Source organism: Corapipo altera, unplaced genomic scaffold (assembly GCF_003945725.1).
Source record: "Corapipo altera isolate COAL_440 unplaced genomic scaffold, ASM394572v1 71, whole genome shotgun sequence".
Classification (NCBI taxonomy): Eukaryota; Metazoa; Chordata; class Aves; order Passeriformes; family Pipridae; genus Corapipo; species Corapipo altera.
In genome coordinates this window covers 1,737,088-1,756,052 of record NW_020884916.1, presented here as the reverse complement: position 1 = coordinate 1,756,052, position 18,965 = coordinate 1,737,088, and the positions used below count along the sequence as shown (strand labels likewise).

Below are 18,965 nucleotides of genomic sequence, written 5' to 3'. Positions count from 1 at the left end.
GCCCCAAACCTCACCTGGGGCTCAGGCCTTCAGCTGCAAACACCATCAGCAGCCACTTCACCTTCTCGTTCCCAGTGGTCTCAGCTGGGATTGATGGATTGCCCCTGCTTACTCCCAGGAACCAAACATTTGCTGCATCCCTCTGGAAAGCGCTGATCAACTCCTGACTGTTGTCAGGTTATCAGTTCCCCACCACCACTCCCAAAACAGGAATCCAACTGGAAAGGAAGGTGGAGCAGCCAGAGTCATTTAAAATGGATATTTACTGCACTGTCTTTTCACATTAAACATGTGGTTATGAGCTATGACAACATGGAACAGTCACACAAACAGCACCAGAGAGAGGTGCAACCAGTCCTTCAACTGCATTTGTTTCTTTATTTGATTTAAGGTCGGGGATTTGTTTCTTTATTTGATTTAAGGTCGGGGATTAGCGAGGGAAGAGGCAACAAGCAGGGTGAGAGTTTTGGTTTTGATTTGCTGGCTGTGGAGAGCCCTGTGTGAACTCCTCTGAGGGGCAGAGCTGGGGGGAGACCTGGACACAGACACCACAACACTGATGTCACCCTGGCTCTGACCCCCCAGACCAGCTCACCCCAAACACCAGTTTGTGGGCTGAAAACCTCAGAGCTCCACATCTGACACCGATGGAGGGTGATGTTTGCACAGGGGGACATTTCCCTGAAGATGGTCCAGGCTGAGATGCCACACACAGTTCCCTAAGTCTTCTAAGCTGGAATGTGGAGCCTCAGCTCCAAACTGCTCCTGCATCCAGGGGGGTGCAATGGGAGGGAGCTGCATTTCCGTGCTGTGACCATCTCATGTTTGTAGACTGCTTTTAGCAGAGCACAATGCCCCCAAAAAACCTCCTCAAGGCAATGCAGGGCATTCAGAGCCTCTTCCAGACTGAACCCAGGCCTTGCTCCTCATCCAGCTCCTCCTGTTTGGTCCCAGCAGTGCTGTGTTGGATCCCAGCCTGTCCTTCCCCCCCTGCCCATGAGTCCTGTCCAGCACTGAGCTTTGCTCCTGGACCAACACCTGTGTTCTCAGAGGCTCCTGCTTTTCTCTTTGCATCCAAACACTTCCCCAGCACCTAAATCCCTGCTCTGGCACTGCACACACACACACCAGTTTAACCCCAGAGCTTGGGCAGAACTCCCTCTCATGCCACCCCATCCCCAAAAATTCCAGGGATGCGAGTGAAAACAATCCCCTTCATCCAGCCTGGGACACTGCAAGTTTGAAAATGGAGACATAACAATCACAACATGGCTCTGAAGCACATGAGACCCATGTAACACACACTGTCTATTCTGGGAAACAGAACTGCAAAAAAAATTATATATATAAATTAATCCTTCTCCTCTCTGGAGGATCTCAGAATTTTTAAGATGCTGTAGTCTAGAATTGAAAGGATGTTACAGGTATCTTGAAAAAATTATTATAAATAGCAAACAAACACTTGGTTTCACAGATAACACAAACACTCTGATCCCATTAAATAGATAATTGTCTCAGTTCCTAAGTTTGGGGGTTTTTTTTCTCCCAAAAGCACAGGTTTATCCTTGAAAGTGTCTCCTGGACAGAGCAACTTCAGGCTGTTTCTCTGTGGTGCACGATTCCTTGAGACTCAGTGCATCTCAGTTCACTGTCAGGCAGGTTCTTCCTCTTCCCCACCACTTTTTGTTTTTAAGAAAAAGGAAAATTCCTAAACACTGTTACCTGAAAAAAATTCCCTAGGTGACTGAAAGCACTGCTGGAGCAGAGGAGGGACACTGGAGGGGTGGGCAGGAGAGAGACAGAGAGAAGCTGAGGTTTTCCCAGTGCCAGACTGCAAACCTGGAGCAGAGCCTCATCCTGTCATTATTCCTTTTTATTTTCCATTTTTCTCTTTTCCAGTGCAACCCAGGGAGCAGCAGGGACAACACATCCACGGGTGGCTGCTGGATTTTCAAATGGCTTCTTACCAACTGTGGGCAGAGCAGAGCCCTGACAGTGGGAACTGAGAGCAGAGGATGCACCTTCCCCCTGGCTGGAGCTGCAGAGCCAAAGCACCCCGGGGCAGGTCTTTGCCAGAGAGTTCTCAGGAGCCCAGTCTTTCAAAAAGGGAACTGGAGATGGCCTGGGCAGCTGTCCAAGAGTGTCAGCAGATGCTTTTGGTTTGGCTGCCCAGGTGTGTTCTAGCCTCCCATCTTTTTCCTGCTTTGCCTGGACCTCCTGGATTTCAGGATGGTGTAGTTTGAGTACCACGTGTACTGCTCAGAGAGGAGGGGGATGTAGAATGCTCGCAGCAGCCTCGAGGACCTGGAAAAAAGAAAGGAGAAAATCATCCTTAAATGCCCAGTTTTCTCCTTGTTGGCAGGACCAAAGCTGGTTTGTGCCATCACCACAGAGCAGCAGCCTGACCAGTTCTTCCACCATCCACCATCCATTCCAGCAGGATTAAGGGGGAGAGAGGGCAGGAAAGGTCGTGTAATTGTTGAAAGAAACTTAGATCCCAGATATCAACATCCAAAAAGCAGTCAGGGGGCCCTTGGGGTCACCCAGCCAGGCAGGTCCTGCTCCTCAGGGCACTCTGGGAAGGTGCAAAGCTGCATTTCAAAGAGTCACAGGATGTGATGAGCTGGAAGGGACCCACAAGGACCATCCAGTTCAACCCTCAGCCCTGCACAGGCCCAGCCCCAAGAGTCACCCCCTGTGCCCCAAAGGATCATCCAGACCCTCCTGGAGCTCTGGCAGCCTTGGGGCCGTGCCCACTGCCCTGGGGAGCCTGGGCAGTGCCCAACCACCCTCTGGGGGAAAAACCTTTCCTGGGATCCAACCTGACCCTGCCCTGACACACCACAGCATCTCCCCTTTTCTACCCCACCTTTCTGGTTGCCCATTCCCCCCCACATGCCTGAGGAGCAGAAGCTTTGCTGGACACTGGCATTTTGGAGCTTTGCTCTCGTGCTGAGGGTATTGAATTAAGGAGGGCTGGAGTGCTCCAAAGCCCAGGGTGCTGCAGGCTGCCAGCTCCCACCCCATGCCCTGCCAGTTCCAGCAATCCCAACACTTCCAACAATTGGCCCAGTGGAGCACTCGAGCATGGAGGGCTTAATGGCTGCATGAAATTAGTACCTTTCATTTGGCTGCTAATTGCTGGAGCTGTGCTGGCTGGGTACACTGTGAATATTGTGTGTGCTCTCACTGAGTAATCCAAGAGTAAAACCAGGTTTAAATGTGCAGTGGATGAAGGTAATGAATGGCACTGAACCCTGCAAAGCTTCACAAATTTGAGCAACTTGCTGAAACCAAGGGCTGGGGTAGAGTTTTGCTTCCTCAGCACTGCATCTTATCTCTTTATGTCTTTCAGATCAACCTGTTGGAGGATTTGATCTGCTGGGTGGTCAGGGATGGCACAGAGACCCAGGTCACTGCAATCCACCCAGCTCTGCTGGCAGCACAGCCAAGGTTCTGCACATCCAATTCAAGCCACTTTTTTTTCGGGAGAAAGCTGAATTGTGTTTTGCTGTAAGGCAGCACTGGACATCTTTCAAAATCACAGGCCAAAGAACAATGGCAGGAACTGCCACTGGGAGCTGCATCTCCCTGGAGGCTCCCAGGCTTCTTAGACAGCCCTGCTGTGATCCAGCTGAGAACAAGCAGCTCCTGGATCTCCTGGACCTTGGAACCATCCAGGAAAAGCTTGGTGGTACCTACTTGCATTGGCAGAGCACCTTAAAAACACAGTCACATTCATCTGCTCTGAGAATCACACCTCCCAAAAAAGCCCATGATAAAAAAGCCTGGATATGGTGAATGGTGTCACCAACAGATCTGCTCCAGGACAGAGCTGTAAGGTCAGGCTTTGCCCAGCAGCAACTTTCTCACTGAAACAGAGACTCAAGCTGGACACAAGCACGAGGCTGCTCTCTCTGCTGCTGGGACTGCACAGAGCAGGGCCCTGCTTTGGTTCTCCCAGGGCTGCTGATGCTCCCACAGCTCAGGGAGTCATGACAGAGCTTTCAAGTCAGACAGGGAACCTTTACCTCCTGTCACCTCACTTCGTCAGGCTCAGCAACCTCAGACAGCAGATGGCACATGGAAGGGGCTGGGATGACAGATGACAGGGAATATATAGAATGTTCTATTTGCATTTGCTTCTAAATTTGTCCCCCAGAGACTGGGATTGTGTGGAGCCTTCATCAGCACTCAGCTCCCCAGCAGCACGTTGGTAGCAAGGCCACAAGCACTCCAGGGGTCTGACTGCCCAGTTTTTTTGGATTCTGAAGGAGTGCAGCACTCCCAGCAGCTCCCAGTTCAGCCAGGGCTGCCCAGTCACCACTAAGCCCAGCAGAGCTGTTTGGTGCTGAGCCTATTTCTGTCAGAGACCCACTGGACTTGAGGGAAAGCAGCTCAACATTCCTGTTCTGGTGGTGCCACAGGAGGCTGGTCTGGGGTGGAAGCAAACACTGAGGGAAGGTGTTCCAGCCCCCACTCCCAAATTCACAGCCTGACACCAAACAGCAGCAGCCACCAGGGACAGCAGAATCCAGGAAGGAGCAGGAGAAGGCAAAAGGGAATGGCAGGAGGAAGAGGCAGGAGGAAGCTGAACCACAGGGGCAGGAAGGACCCAGTGCCTCCCAGCCACAGGCACACACAGGCAGCTCAGGATCAAAGCTCTCTGCAAACCCATTAATGTTTGCACTTCCTCCAGGTGCCACATTTTGCACCAACACACACCTCAGAGGTAATTTAAAACATTCCTTACTTCTCCTTGTAAAACAGAAGCAGGGAAAACAACTCAAGCAACACACAGGGAATGAGACAGCCCCTTGTCACACCAGGGTGATGATATGCTCCAACAAGGTGACCCAGTCGTTCACTTTGCACTAAGAATTTTACTTTTTTTTGACGGAAAATCCAAGTGTTTGGAGCAAGCAGACGGCTCAGCCTAAAGAGCTGGAGAAATATGTGCTCCTCAGTGGGGAGCTGTGATATATTTCCCCTTTTTCTGTGCCAGATTCGGAGCACTCAGCCAATATAGAATTAAATGGACCTTGGCAAAGCAGCTTCCTGAGGAGCATAATTAGCTGGTGGCTTGGAGTGCTCTCTAATTCAATTAGCAGCACCATTTATCAGAGCCAGCTGAGATTTACATTTGCACTTGCTGACGTCAATGGGAGACTCACAGTGAGTCCCAGAAGCCTCCAGTTCAGCAGGAGTGAACTGAGCTGTTGGGGTCATTTATTTTCAAAGAACAAGAGCTGCAGTTTGGGTTTGGGTGGGGAGGTGTTTGATGGGGTTTTTTTGAGAGCTGCAAGCCTGAAATCTCCCCTGGCAGCTCCCCTCACAGCCCAGCTCCACGGGACACTTCTGTTCCTCCTTAGCTTTTATTATTTAAAAAAAAACAAAGCTGCATTTTTCATAGTGGTTTTACACTTATTTCACAGGTAGCAAGAGACATTTTCAAACCACTGTGTGGAAGCAGGTGCTGGATTTGAGGGATGTGTCACTGGTGAGGGGGGAAGGGACACGCTCAGAAATGTGAGCACTCTGGGGCACAAAAGGAGTTCTTGATGCAGCTTCACTGCCTCTACAACCTGTGTGTCTGACCCTGGGAAGGTCTCCCCAGAGATCTACTGGCTCTGGGATCCTTCCAGCTCACTCATTTCTAGCACACAACTTGCTGTTGCAACTGTGTCACTGCTCCCCTGCAGCAGAACAATGGATTTCTCGACTCTCAGACAGACAGCAGTGCCCAAATTTGGTGTCTCAAATCAAAATCAAACCAAGCCACACAAGTGCTTTTGCTGGGATTTCCACACCTGCTCCCCTGTCAGGGCTGCAAACACCTTCCTGGACTGCACAAGTACTTGTTGCATCCCTGAAACAGTGTTGAGGCACCAGGGATGCCCTCTGGCTGACTGGGGTGGCAAACAAAGCCAGCACTGCTGCTGCAAGAGAGGCTGCTGCAGCCACAGACAGACAGACACCAGATCTGCAAAGGAGATTTTCCCATCTCCACCCAAGGACAAGAGTTAATGCCTGGCTCTGCAGGGTGAGCCAGACCTTGGCACCTCACTGAACCACCAGGCAGGGCTGCCACTGCCCCCCTCATCTGCCAATCTGCTGCAAAAACTGGGTCCTTGCCCCTGCTGGGAACTGCTGGAGCCCCAAGATTTGATGCAGGTTACAACTCATGCACACTCAGGGAAGAAAACCAAAGCAAACAACACTTGTCTTATTTTAGAAATGCTCTGACGCACTCGGAGCTCAACAGCCCGACTGTGAACGTTTGCCATGGGAAACCTTTATATGGATGTTGCAGCAAAATTCCAACACTTGGGTGCCAAACAATGCAAAGGTATTTACCTGTCCCTGCTGTTCTCAAGTTTAAGCTCCTTACTCTTTCATGCATTGCCAACAAGCTCCTGGAGATAAGTGGGGACCTAACAAACCTTTGGCCCAAATGGGAAACTGCAACACAGGGAGGGTTTAAGGGCAGAGTCATGGGAACACCAAATCCCACTGAGCCCCCTAGTCACTCATCCACCCTGCCTCTTCTCCAAGGGCCTAATTACAGACAGAAATTAAAATATATATGACAACAATGATGAGAAATGCAGTGCAAAGAGAGCTGCTCTCCAATGTCCTTTGCTGCTGTGGATGAGCTGGCAAAAGGGGCCTTGACTTTTTTTGCAGCATCCAATTATAATTGTGACACCTTTAAATGCCACACTGGCTCGAAACAGGGCAGATCAGGCCTTGTGTGGTTTGTTCTCCCTGCTCCTCACTGGACCCTGAGCTGTCCTGGGAAGCTGTGCCCACTGCTGGGCAGCTGCTCCTGCCTTAACTGTTCCTCTCCAGGTTCAGGGAGACAAGCTCGGGAGATGTACCTGGTTCTCTCCCCCCTCAGAGTCACTGATACCCCCTGGGTGAGCCCAGGCCCTCCCAGTCCTTCCCAGCCCTGTGCCCTGGAGCTGCCCCCCCTGCCAAGGTCTGTGCCAGGGCACAGCTCAGCCTTTGGAACTGCAGGAGGTGGGAACAGCAGGGATGGAAATCAGCCCTGCTGCCATGGCAACCTGGCCTCCTCCACTGCTGAAGGCACCACAGCTCCCCTCTGCTCCAGCTGTGCTGCCTTGATAAGGAACAGCCCCGGGAATGACAGGAATGGGAGCAGGGGAGGCTGACAGGTGACACCACAGGGCTGAGGATGGGGCTGCCCGGTCTCCTCATCTCCTCCCGGGACATGCTCTGCAAACCCTCTTCTATCCCAGCCTCCCACAGATGCAGCAGCTTTTGCCAAGGAGGACACAGCAGCCAGAATGATCCCCTTCACCTTCAGATGATCTGTCACTGCTCAGCCAGGCAGTTGCTCCCCTTTCCCACCCCTCATGTTCTGCCTTTCCCATCTCACCATCACCAGGCTCAGAGCTCTGAAGTTCCAGGATCTCCCTGTGACTCCCAGCTTCCCACAACAAGCTGCTGCTCCATGGTGAGATGATGCCTTTGCTACAATGAGCCAAGGCATCACTTCCAGCAGCAACAGCCACGAGCAGCCTCCCTTCCCAAGGCAGACGTGAAGGACCACACACAGAACTGAGTGGGCTACTGGAGTCTGGCTGCAGGCTTGCAGGGATCCTCAGCCAGCCAGGAACACACTGCTTGGGGATCTTGGAGTTTGGAGGATCTAAATGCAACACACAGCATCGTAAATCAAATCAAAATGACTGCACAGGTTTTCAGTGCCAAGCCTGGGAATAAGTTTCCAGCCTCTTGTCTGGCAGGAAGTGCTTTGACAGCATCTCCCCTGGAAGAGCAGAGCTCCACCACCACATCTACCTGTGTGTTCAGCCAAATTCCTGAGGGCCAGCCAGCCAGGGATGCCTGGCAGGATGCAGGGGTTTTAGCTGTAAGTAGGGAAATTCCCCTATCAAGAAGGAAGGGAGGAAAAAAGAAGGAAAAAAAATGTCAGTGGCTACATGGAAACAGCACTAAAGCTGAGAAGAGAGTGACAAGGACTCAGCTCAGCACTGAGCCTCTCAGGGGATCTGAAATGGGTTCAGGAGAGAGAGCAGTGGTTTGTGGTACATCCCACATGAGCTTTAATCAAAAATTCAGAGGCGATGGGTGGAGGCTGGAAGTGCAATAACCCAAAAAGCCCATGAGACAGACCAATTCCCCCTCGACCAAACATCAGCCAAGCACAGGAAAAATGAGGAATTCTGTGTTGAAAGAAGCCACAGAGAATCCAGGACATCCTGGAGAAGTCTGTGAGACAGTCAGTCACCCCAGAATAACTCACTTGGCTTTCATCAGGCAGGTAGAACCTCTGCAGCAGAGCTGCCTCTAAAGCACCCCCAGCAAATTACATCCCCAGGGTTAACCCAAGGGGTCTTAAAGGCTCATCTGGACCTGACTGACTTCAAAGGACTTTAGATCAGGTCCAACTAATCAAAGCTTGGCTGTTCAGTGGAGAACAGCAAGATAAACCAGCTCTAAATACACACCAACGAGCCTTCAAAGCAGAAACGCACATTTAAGGGCACACACTCTGCACGAGGAGTCCTTTGCAAAACTCTTGTGCAGATGCTTCTCTTTCCTCACTAATAAGACTCTTTGGCCACCTCGTTCTCCCTTCCTGAAGTCCTGCCCAAATGTGACAGCAGGGCTCTTGGAAAACATCGTTCAGGAAAGGCCTTGCCAAGGAAACCTGTTTGTGTCAGCAGGCTGGGAACATCAGAGCTCCCCTGGGAGCTGCTCCATCATTATTATCACTCTTTCTCTCTGCTCAGCTGCCTTTACCAGCCCCACTCCCTGGAGGGTCCTTGTACTAGGAAGTAATAAGTTCTCCCACGGAAAACAGGAGGGCACTGAACCCTGGGTGGGTTTTTTACAGAGGTTTTTCCAGTCAGCCCCTCTGTCCTGGTATGACAACGACATGACCAGAGCTTTCAAAGGCTAAATAACCTCCCACTCACAGCTGAGGGTTTCTGTGTTTGCAGGGCTGTATTAACAACACTCCCAGTTTGACAGCCCCGACTTCACCCCCTGTCAGCCAGGAGGAGAGCAAACCCAACCTCTGCTTCTCACAGGAACTGCTGTTCAGACACACAGGCAAGTTGTTCAGTGAGCAGCAGAATTACTGAGGGACAGATTCTAACAGTGATCTCTTGCATGGATTTTCTGATGCCTAAGAAAGGTGTGCCCTTGCTGACTGCCTCCTCTCTCTGTCTGCCAGCTTTCATGAAGCCTGTAAGAGCTCATGCCCTCTGAGACTGACTTGTACCTGCCTTGAGTTTGGCTGAAACAAAGCAGCAGATTCAAAGGTCTGCTGGGAGGAGATGCTGGGAGGAGATGACATCCACCTCCCTTCTCTGGAGAGCAAACCAAAAAACACTGCTTCAGGAAGGAGTGCACAGGGAGGATTCTTTTTAAAAATAATCCTTCTCACCACCCTCCTCAGCTGGTTTCACCCTCTTAGGTCATAAATATTGCAGGCACAGGTTTGACAAAGGTTCCACTGTGGCCAGCAAGCTGCCTTTACTGGAAACTGGACTTCAAACTGGCATTTGTCACCCTCTCTCCTCCCTGTGCACAGCTCCTCCTGCAAGCAGACAGCCCAGCCCTGCCAGCCCTCACCCCCAAACGTGCAGAACATACCTGGAAGCATCAAGGAATGGCTTGTAGGCAATGGTCACCCACTCTTCTTTGTTGGAGGAATACCTGGGCTCCCTGGGGGTCTCAGTTGCTGTATCCAAGTCCACCAGGTAGTGGCATTTGGAAATGTCAATCTGCAGAAAGAAAGACATCCTTGTGCTTTATTTCCTGCGGGTTCCTGGCTCTATGTGTTTATTTATACAGGCTGTTATGTTACTTAGCAATGGGAAGAGGGTTAAATTTCCAGCAGCAGGGGAAAGGCTTCCTGCAGGATACACGGTAACCTGTTCTAAATGTTCTCAAGCAAAACCTTCCTGGGGGAACACAGGCTGCTTTCCTCCCAGGAGGAGCATCCTCAGGTCCCTCTCTGAGGCAGGACCACTGCCAGCTTCCCTTGCTGAGGAACTGTCAAGTCACAGAGGTGGCAGAACGGATTCTGTTGGTGCTTTTCTCAGTGGTTGTCTAATTAGCTATTAAAGACTTTGTACAGTGCTGACTCCACAAGCTCCCCGGGCAAAACACTTCACTGTCTTTATGGTTAGAAATGTCTCCTGATCTCTGCACTGAATCTTTTTCCTGGTTCATGCCCATCCGACAGCCTCCTGCAAAAGAAATCACTCGCTCACCTCATTTTTCATGCCTTTTACAACCAGTTGCACACAATTCCAGCTCATCTGGCTACACATACAGAGCAACATTTGAATACACACAGACCAGGATGGGGTACCCACAAGGGTCACACAACCCCCACAGCCTGTTAACTCTGCAGAGCTCACAGCATTTGAGGGCTTTAGTCCTGTCATCCCATGGCAAGTCTTGTAATCTCCCACAGAATTTGATTGCAAACTTCCTTGGACATGCCTGAAATCACTCTTCTGAAGCACCTTTGGGGTTTAATGTAACGATTTAGGCTGAAAACAATTTAATTAGGTGGATAGCAGATGGCTCTGTGGCATCACAGCTCAGTGGCAAATGAAATTACACCCTGGGAAACTCGGCTGAGGAGAATGTTGAATCCACTCCTTGCACTGTGTGAGAAGAACATTCCAGGCCCTGGGAGAGGTTCTGGCTCATTAGCAAAAAGACTCCCAAAGCACTAACCAAGTTTTCCTGTAAGTGATGTAGAATCATTCAGAGAAAGGCAAGTTACTGCCTCAAGCACTAAGACTAATCTCACATTCTAAATTCTCCCCTAGAAGGGCAGGCACTTAAAATGCCAGGTGAAAGACTTCCCCTGTACAATTCCAAGTGAACACAGAGCATTCCTAGAAGTTGCACTGAAGCCAAGGATAACATTCACCCTGGTCAGAGGGCCAACACAGCACCTGTGCATTTATTTGGGCATTTACACCAGGCTTTGGTGATGCACAGACCTTGAAACGTTTCCCTGTGCAAAGAAACCATTCAGTGAACAAAGCTGCAGGGGATTTCTAAATCACATCCCACCCTCCTCGCTTCTCCTTTCCTTTTCCTCCTCCCACTCTCTCTTTCTTTGATGCAACTGCAGTGCTGAGTGGTGGGGAAGCTAAATTTGGTGCCACCCTGACTAACAGGAGTGGGCACAGCAGAGAGCTGGAGCTCAGGGCACAGCTGCTGCTGTCTCTCACTGGGCTCTGGAGGGCTGCTACAAGTGAAAAGAAAGCGGTCAAAAACCCCCAAACTTCCTCTGAAGTCAGTTGTTGACAACAGTTTCAGCTTTTAGGCCTGATCTGCTGTTCCTGCTTGGACACATTTCTGCAGGAAATAATGCTCCTCATCTCCTTCTCAGCAGCTTCAGGGACAAATGCACCTCCCTGGTAGGACAAGTGCAAGGCAAGTGCTGCTCAACGTGATTAGGGAAGGAAGAACTGCAAAACAAGATCAAATCAACTCTTCTCCCCAGTGTCTCATAGCAACAGAAACACTGAGATTCACCCTTCCATTTTCCATCAGAGCAGGAACAGAGACCTGCACCTGAAATGACGAGACCAGCCCCATTTCTGAAGCCATTAATGGGTTTGAAGCTCCATGGCTCAGATAATCCTCTTGAACCATTTGTTTTCTCCCCTTTAAATGGCCAACAGGCTCGTGCTATTTAGATTTACTCACTATCACAGTCCTTCTATTTTTTTTTTATTTAAATCTGGGTGTGCTTGCACTCCTAAGCTCACTCAGCTCAAGAAAATGCCTTGATCTCTTGGTGCTACTGGCAGGTCAGAAGTCAAAGCCTTAAACCCAAATTTAAAATTAACATTTAGTGGCTGATTTTTTAATGTTCTGGGCCCTTTTGCTTGCATGAGGAATAACCAAGTAGTAGGGTGACATTAAGAGACAAGCATGAAACAAAAGTGTGTTTTGCTCCATTAGTCACAGGCTGAGCACCAGCCAGCTGTCTGTGCTAAAAATATGCCACAGTTAAAGATTTCATAAATTAAATGCACTGCAGCAGACAGCTCCTCTCAGGTGGGAACACGCCTCCTTCCCATTCCTGTAACTGCATAATGAGCCTCAAAAGAAGGGAGATTTAACCCAGCAGGTTGCCAAGATTTAACCTGTTAATTCTAAAGAATAATTTTAAATTATTTTTATATCATTAATATAATTTTAAAATATTCATATGTGTGCACTGCTTTTGTTTAGGCAACACAATACAGACATTAAAAGCATCAATCAATAATACCAGTGTACATTATCTTAAAAGATTCCCACTGAAATCACTGATGCAATTGTTTCAGTGGAGTTCCAAATTAAGTTCCTCCTTCTCAGCTGCAAATGTGATGAATCCTTCTATATTTAAAAAGACATGAAAGTACAGAGCAAAATTTCAAAATATTTTCTGTGGGGGACTTCAAACTACTCATTCAGTTCACCTTCCTGTGCTCACACACTGTATGCTGAACCCAAAATTGCAACAACTGGGAACTATCACTGCTTCTGCTTCTTTTATTATGCCTTTAAATGGGCAGATGAAATTCAAACAGAAAACATTCACATCAATGGGGAAATTGAAATTTCCCAGGGCTGCAGAGGGATAATTTTTGTTCTGTAACTTCCCCCCAGGAAATAAATTAGGGAGACCCAGCCATGGGAACGATATTAATACAAATTATACAGTAATCATGCAGTTAGGTAAGGAATTACAGAGCAAGGTAAGGAAAAGGAAAGGGGAACAGAATCCTCACGTATCGAGATGGCTCCTCCTTGTTCTGGTCGTTCATGTCACTGGGAATGATCCTCGTGGCCAGGGGGCCCTTGGCAAAGGGTTTGGGTAACTGGCCCCTGAATTCCGACAGGATGAACTGGAGCTGCCAACTGCAGGGAACAGGGAAAATCCAGTGACATTCTGTGTGGGGACAACCAGAGGCACAGCCAAGGACACCTGCTGGTGCCAGCTGAGACCTGAGGGTCACCCCCACAACACTCAGGAGAAGTGCCCCTCACCCAACTGTGCCTTTGGCACGAAAGCACTCACTTCTCTGGCAGCAGGAAGCTGCTTGGAAATCTGTGCCACTCCTTCCCCACACACACGTTGACTGGCCTCCCCTCTGGCACTGTGTGGATGCTGGGGTCAGTGGCAATCCTGTGGAACTCTGGGTACAGGTCCAGGGGCCCGTGGTAGCCTGTGCAAGGCAGAAAAATCAGAATAAGAGGGGCATTTCCGTGGTTGCTTTGGAAAGCCTACAGAAAGCTCGTTCACACGTAACTGGTAACTTCCTGAATAAATGAAATGGTCTGTGCTAAAAAGTGGCTGGATTCTTTTTAGCATAGATTCTTTATTCACGTTTCCCTGTCCTGGCAGTGGCCACCAAAATCCAAACTCATATTGCTGAGGTTGGGAAGGCTCACTGCATGGCTCCCATTCCAGAAGGTTCTTAAGGAACGTGTCCAATCCATCTCCATTAAGGACATATGCACCCAATTCCAAGTTTTACATGGGGAAAATGCTGTTTCAAGTATTTGAAAGCTGAAGTCTCTGCTTCAGTACCAGTCTGGGTACATTTTTGTATCAGTAGAGTTGTGTTGGCTGAAGGTGAGGGGCAGATTTGTGAGTGATGTAATTCCAGTGGTTTATTCATACATATGTGAATATATACATATTTATGGATGAATGTGCATGCAGACACACACATATATAACCATTCATTAATGGTGATTAAATTAATTAAAGTTTATTCCCCTCCCTGCAGCAACGACATCCAAACTTTTGGAGATTCCTTATTTTACCCGCCGCCGGAATCAAAGCAGCACAACTTGTGCCAAGCCAAAGGCCCAGGAAAGCACAGGGCAGGTGCAAAACACCAACCTCCTGTAAAATACCAACCTCTGAATAAGGCAACAGAGCGGGACAGGGACAAAAGGCCAAAGAGGAAGACGGTGCCCAGGGCCAGCCAGTTGGAGGACACCGTGTAGTGCTCCAGGCGGTACCGCTGGAATATGAAGTGGTAACATTTCTGAGGAGAGAGTGGGGGGAAAAAAAAAAAGAAACAACATAAAATTACTCAAAATCTGTTTAGCAAGATCCTGTCTTCCATGAGGACCTTGCAGCAGCGGCTGCATCTCCCTCCAGGTCTCTGCTCTCTGGTTTTTTTAATTCGGGCTCATCGAAACGCACAGAAATTCAGTCACATTTTTTAAGTTAAATCCAAGGTAATTAAAAGAAGTTTTCAGCTCTTTTCCCCAGGCAGACTTCAGGTCAAAGCTGTCAAGTGCTCTCTAGCAGTGCTCCAGCTGGGTTGTTCCCAGGTGAGGCAGGAGCACCTTTCAGACACTGCAGAACTGCCCTGCACAGCCAGACCTCATTTTCCAGCCTGCACTGACTTGCTCTCCAACACGAGTTCCATGACCCAGATTTCCTGGGTGACCTGCAGTTGTTTACCCTGCCTGCACCAACTCCAGCTCTGAAGTGGACGAAAGAACACACAAAGCCACTCTGAAACCGATGAAGGAAAAGCCTTTGGGTTTTTTTTTAAATGTAAAAGCCTTTCTGGGGACACTCAGAAGGAAATACATCCAGTCCTTGGCTTGGGCCCTCCCTCCTGCTCTCCCTTTCTGGTTATTCACTTCCTTCCCTCAGCTGGTTTCTGTTGCTCTAGTCCTGTTTGCATTTTCCTCATGACAGTCACATCCACGTGGTTTGGAGGAGCAGAGTGACCAGCCTGGACTGCTGGTGGGCAATCAGTTCTCAGTTCCCAGCTGGACACTCTATACTGGGCAAAATGTCATCCAGCAGTGCTAAAAAATGCAGGGCAGAAATGTACACTGGATTTCTTTCTAAAGCCATGTTTGGCAAAGGTCCTAAACCAACACCCTGTGATGTTGTGACAGGCAGAGCCACAAAACTGCTGACACTGGAGCTCGGTCCTGGATGGGTGCAAGGACTGAAACTCAGCTGGGGGACTCCAGGTGGGCACTGGAACACCAGCAGTGATGGGAGATGAGCAGTCAGGAGGGAAGAGTGAGAGGTTTGAGGGGTGCAGGCAGTGCTGGTGGGGAGCCCAGGGCAGGAGCTGCCACTGGTGCTCAGCAAGACACAGGAGGAACAGCAGGACGAGGCCAATCAGCAGGAACAGGCTCAGGCAGGGACTAATGGCTGCATTCCTGAGCCTTTTGAACAGGGGAAGATGAATATTTTTGACTCTGGGAAGGTTTATATCAGTCTCTATTAGTGCTTTGCTCTGTGAAGTGCTTCAAGAGATATTTACTAAACATCCAGTTTCTGGCTCCTGCAAGTATCCAACACAGTTTCCCGGCATCTAAACAACATCACTTTTCCTTTTTCAAGCCAGTGAAGGATTCACCAGAATCCTACACACCCACATTCCTGCCCTGACCACCAGACAAAGGAGGCCCCAATGCTGTCACCAAGTCACCAACCCTCATGGCATCTCCTGGGTGTTGGGCTGTGCTGGCACCACAACATCTCAACTGCTTCCCACCAGGAATTCCCACTGGGGATGGGAGAACAACCCAAAGCCAACACAAAATAATCAGTGGCAAGGGAATATTCTCAGCTATTTATCACTTCAGACAATCCTGGATAAGCTCCTGATGGGATCACCTTATAAAGCCATGAAATTTGATCTGTTTTTGCTGCACTCAAATCCAGAATTATCAGCTGAGCTCATTCTGTACGACACTCAGGAGGGAAATCCCAAATATTTTTGCTTTTACATCACATCTTACAGAGGGATAATAGTTTTCCACACACTCTCAGTCAACCTGCACAGGAAGATTGTGGTTTAATGTGTAAAATCAGCAACACTTCAGTACCAGAAGGGCTGAGTATTTTGCTTCCACAGTCTCAACACCTGTCCATGAAACGTGGTTCAAATATTAAACTGTACCAGCTGCAGATTAAAGATGATGATCCAAAGCTATGCACAGGACAGTCCTGAACTGTGCCACAGGCACAGATATTCTGCAGTCCCCAAACTTTGGGAAGCAATGTTAAAAGAAATCAGTTGGAAATTAGTTTTTTCTAAAGGTGTGACCTTAATCTAAAACCATGTTCCACTAAAACTTACCTGGAGAGCAGAGAGAGCCACAGCACCAGAGAGACAGATGAGGGGATAGATGGGGAAGAGAAACCTCTCCTCCTTGTGGGGCTGGCTGAAGAAAATCAGGATCCAGATGTACATGGGAGCCAGGGTCAGCCAGTAGGGACGGCCCAGGTTCTGAACTGGAAGAAACAGAAACTCAGCAGCAAGAAATGAGGGGTTTAACCCACTCCCCTCCCTGGCACAGTCACATCTCACCCTCCAAGCCTGTTCTCCAGACCCAAACCGTTGCCTTCAGACACAAACACAGCCTGTTCTGAGCACCCACGTTGCTGAAATCCAGGAAACATGTCCCAACAGTCAGCACAGAATTTTCATCAGGGAATTTTTACAGGTTCCTACAATACTAACAACTCCAACAGATTTAGGAGGACAGAAAATAAGGGACTGCATCACTGAACCCAAGGAAGAGACAAAACCCACCAAGGACTGACAAATCAGGCAGTCAGAAGCAGATCTCCTGCTGGGTATTGTACATACAAAGATCAGAAAGGATCTCCCCTGGATCCCCCTCTCCCCTTACAAAGGCTTGTTTGTGGACTGAAGTTTCCACAACCCTCATTGCCTCATTACAAAAATAACAGCATGAGAGGTCTCTCAGGCGCCTTCTGCTTAACAGAGGAAATACATGATTCAAAAATAACAACAATTACCCTGAATTTCAGTCACACTGAGGAGGGTTCTGCACTGCCTGACAATTTGCAGTCCCTTCTCTGCCCCCTTACTACTCCCAACAGCAGAGTTAAGCAATTAAGCCAACGGCATTTCACAGACAATGTGAACAAAGCACTTGGCAGAATCGCTCCTGCTGTTAAGCACAAGAACACCAAGTGAACAGCAGGAAATCTTGCATTTACAGGATCTCCTACTGAGCTTTCACTGGTTCCTGACAGTATGTCAGTCATAGCCAAGGAACAGATACAAGCAAACACCCGTTAACACACATTTTCATGGGGGATTATGATATTTCTCCTTCTTGTATTCAGTAAAAAAATCAGAGAGAGAGCAAAGCACTGACTGGACTGATGAATCTGGAGGCTGCTGCTGACACTTGATGAATCTTCCTCAGGAAAACAGCAGAGAAGAATTCACACTTCCTCTCCAGAGTCCCTTACCAAATGTCATGTGCTTAAACTGATGTCATTTTATTTAAGAAAAAGCCCAACCTGAAGCAGGGAATATTCTGGTTCCTCCTTTTCCTGCTCTCAGTATATCCACACCCTTGGGGACACTTCCCAAAGCATGGGCAGTCCTGCCAGGGCTCAGTCCTGTGAGCTCAAGAGTGCCTTTCACAGTGCACAGAAGAGCCCACTTCAACCCCAAAAACGTCCCCCAGTTACTCCAAAAGTTCCCATTTCCAGCTGCAGACCAGATGGAAACTACAGGTACACACTTTCTTTCCCCCTTAAGATTATTGAAATGTCAGACTGAGGGTTGGGTACCACACCCCTTGTTAAACTTGCTCTGGGTATGGGTAAATTCTGAGCCTTGAAAACACATTGTCCTTCTGGAGGTGGAGGCAAGGAACAATCCTGGACTCAGTAATGACCTCCAGGAACTCTCCTATTACTCCAAAGACTTTTGCTGAGCCCAGTTTCACTCCCAACAAAGCAAAGCTGCTCTTTGGCAGGCTAAAGCTCTGCCTGCAGTCCCAGGCTGAGGTCTGGGCTGGCTGTGCCTGGCTCTCCCTGCACTCACCATGGAACTTCTGCAGCAGACACTCCATGAGACAGGTCAGTGGCAGCACCAGCAGTGCCAGAATAAAAGCCACGTTGAAATTCAGAAAGCCATTGATGAAGTAGAAGGACCAGGGTTCTGTACCTAAAGGGTGAGAAGAAGGAAAGAAGAGGTTTGGAATACAAGCCTGGGATGACATCTGGATGGAGCAGCAGCTTTGCCCGACTCCCAGAGTTAGTCAGCAGCAATACAGGGGTACCAGAGCATCTCACAGCCACACCTGCCTGAGAAACTTCATTTTCTTCCTTTTCAGAAATTATTTTCCTCCTTATTTTTTCACTGGGCCACAATCAATATCAATATAACATCAACACTGCTCCTGGGTCACAGCTCAACCCAAGAGCCCAGCAGAGTTCTGACACACAGTTCACCCTTGCATTCAGGAAGACCACACAAGCAAGGTGTGGAGGTGGAAATTTGAAAAACCAGGAAACTTGACTCCAAATTCATTCTTTCTAATTGCAGAGAAGTAAGAGAGCAGCAACACAAAACCACACAACGCCATATAATTCTGGAGTGACCATGTGCACTCAGTGTCAGCAGAAAATGTTCTCGAAAGGATTAAGAAGAAAGAGTTTGCATTCCCACTTCACCCCAACAAAGACTCAGCCACTGAAGCTCACCCAAATGCTAGTTTTGGTACCTCCTTAGAGTCAGAACTATTTAAGATACACTTCAAACTGAAGCAAGGCAGCTCTCCCTCCTACCATGACACACTTGGGTACTGGCTGCGAGCTCCCAAGGATGTAAATTCAAAGACATTCCAATCCAACTGTCATTTATTTGGACGCTTAAAACCCTTAACAATGAGGAATGCCAGTTCCTCTCCACACATTTCCCACTCCCTGGGTGTGATTAGCTCAATCAGTCAGTAAATGACACGCGGGGGCTTTAATCACTGCACTGTTGTGACATGTGTCACACGCCACAGCAATTTCCTGCAATCAGAGCCACTTAAAGAAGGGTCCGCGTTGAAATCAATCAGACAACGGCAGAGCAGGCAGGAAAACCTGAACCCTCTGCAGCTCCCACAGCCAAACCTGAACC

General features: G+C 48.9%; 1 protein-coding gene across 1 annotated transcript in view; it reads right to left on the bottom strand.

Moving 5' to 3' along the window:
• Positions 1 to 245: 245 nt before the first annotated feature.
• Positions 246 to 18,965, bottom strand: part of ALG9 (ALG9, alpha-1,2-mannosyltransferase) — a 24,420-nt gene continuing 5,700 nt past the window's right edge. Inside the window, exons 8-14 of the mRNA XM_027655602.1 lie at positions 17,880 to 18,002; positions 16,149 to 16,303; positions 13,946 to 14,051; positions 13,097 to 13,244; positions 12,807 to 12,936; positions 9,649 to 9,779; positions 246 to 2,304 (exon numbers count right to left, since the gene is read on the bottom strand). Of these exons, the coding sequence (XP_027511403.1) occupies positions 2,181 to 2,304; positions 9,649 to 9,779; positions 12,807 to 12,936; positions 13,097 to 13,244; positions 13,946 to 14,051; positions 16,149 to 16,303; positions 17,880 to 18,002 (917 nt within the window). The 3' untranslated portion in view covers positions 246 to 2,180. The remainder of the gene's footprint in view (positions 2,305 to 9,648; positions 9,780 to 12,806; positions 12,937 to 13,096; positions 13,245 to 13,945; positions 14,052 to 16,148; positions 16,304 to 17,879; positions 18,003 to 18,965) is intronic.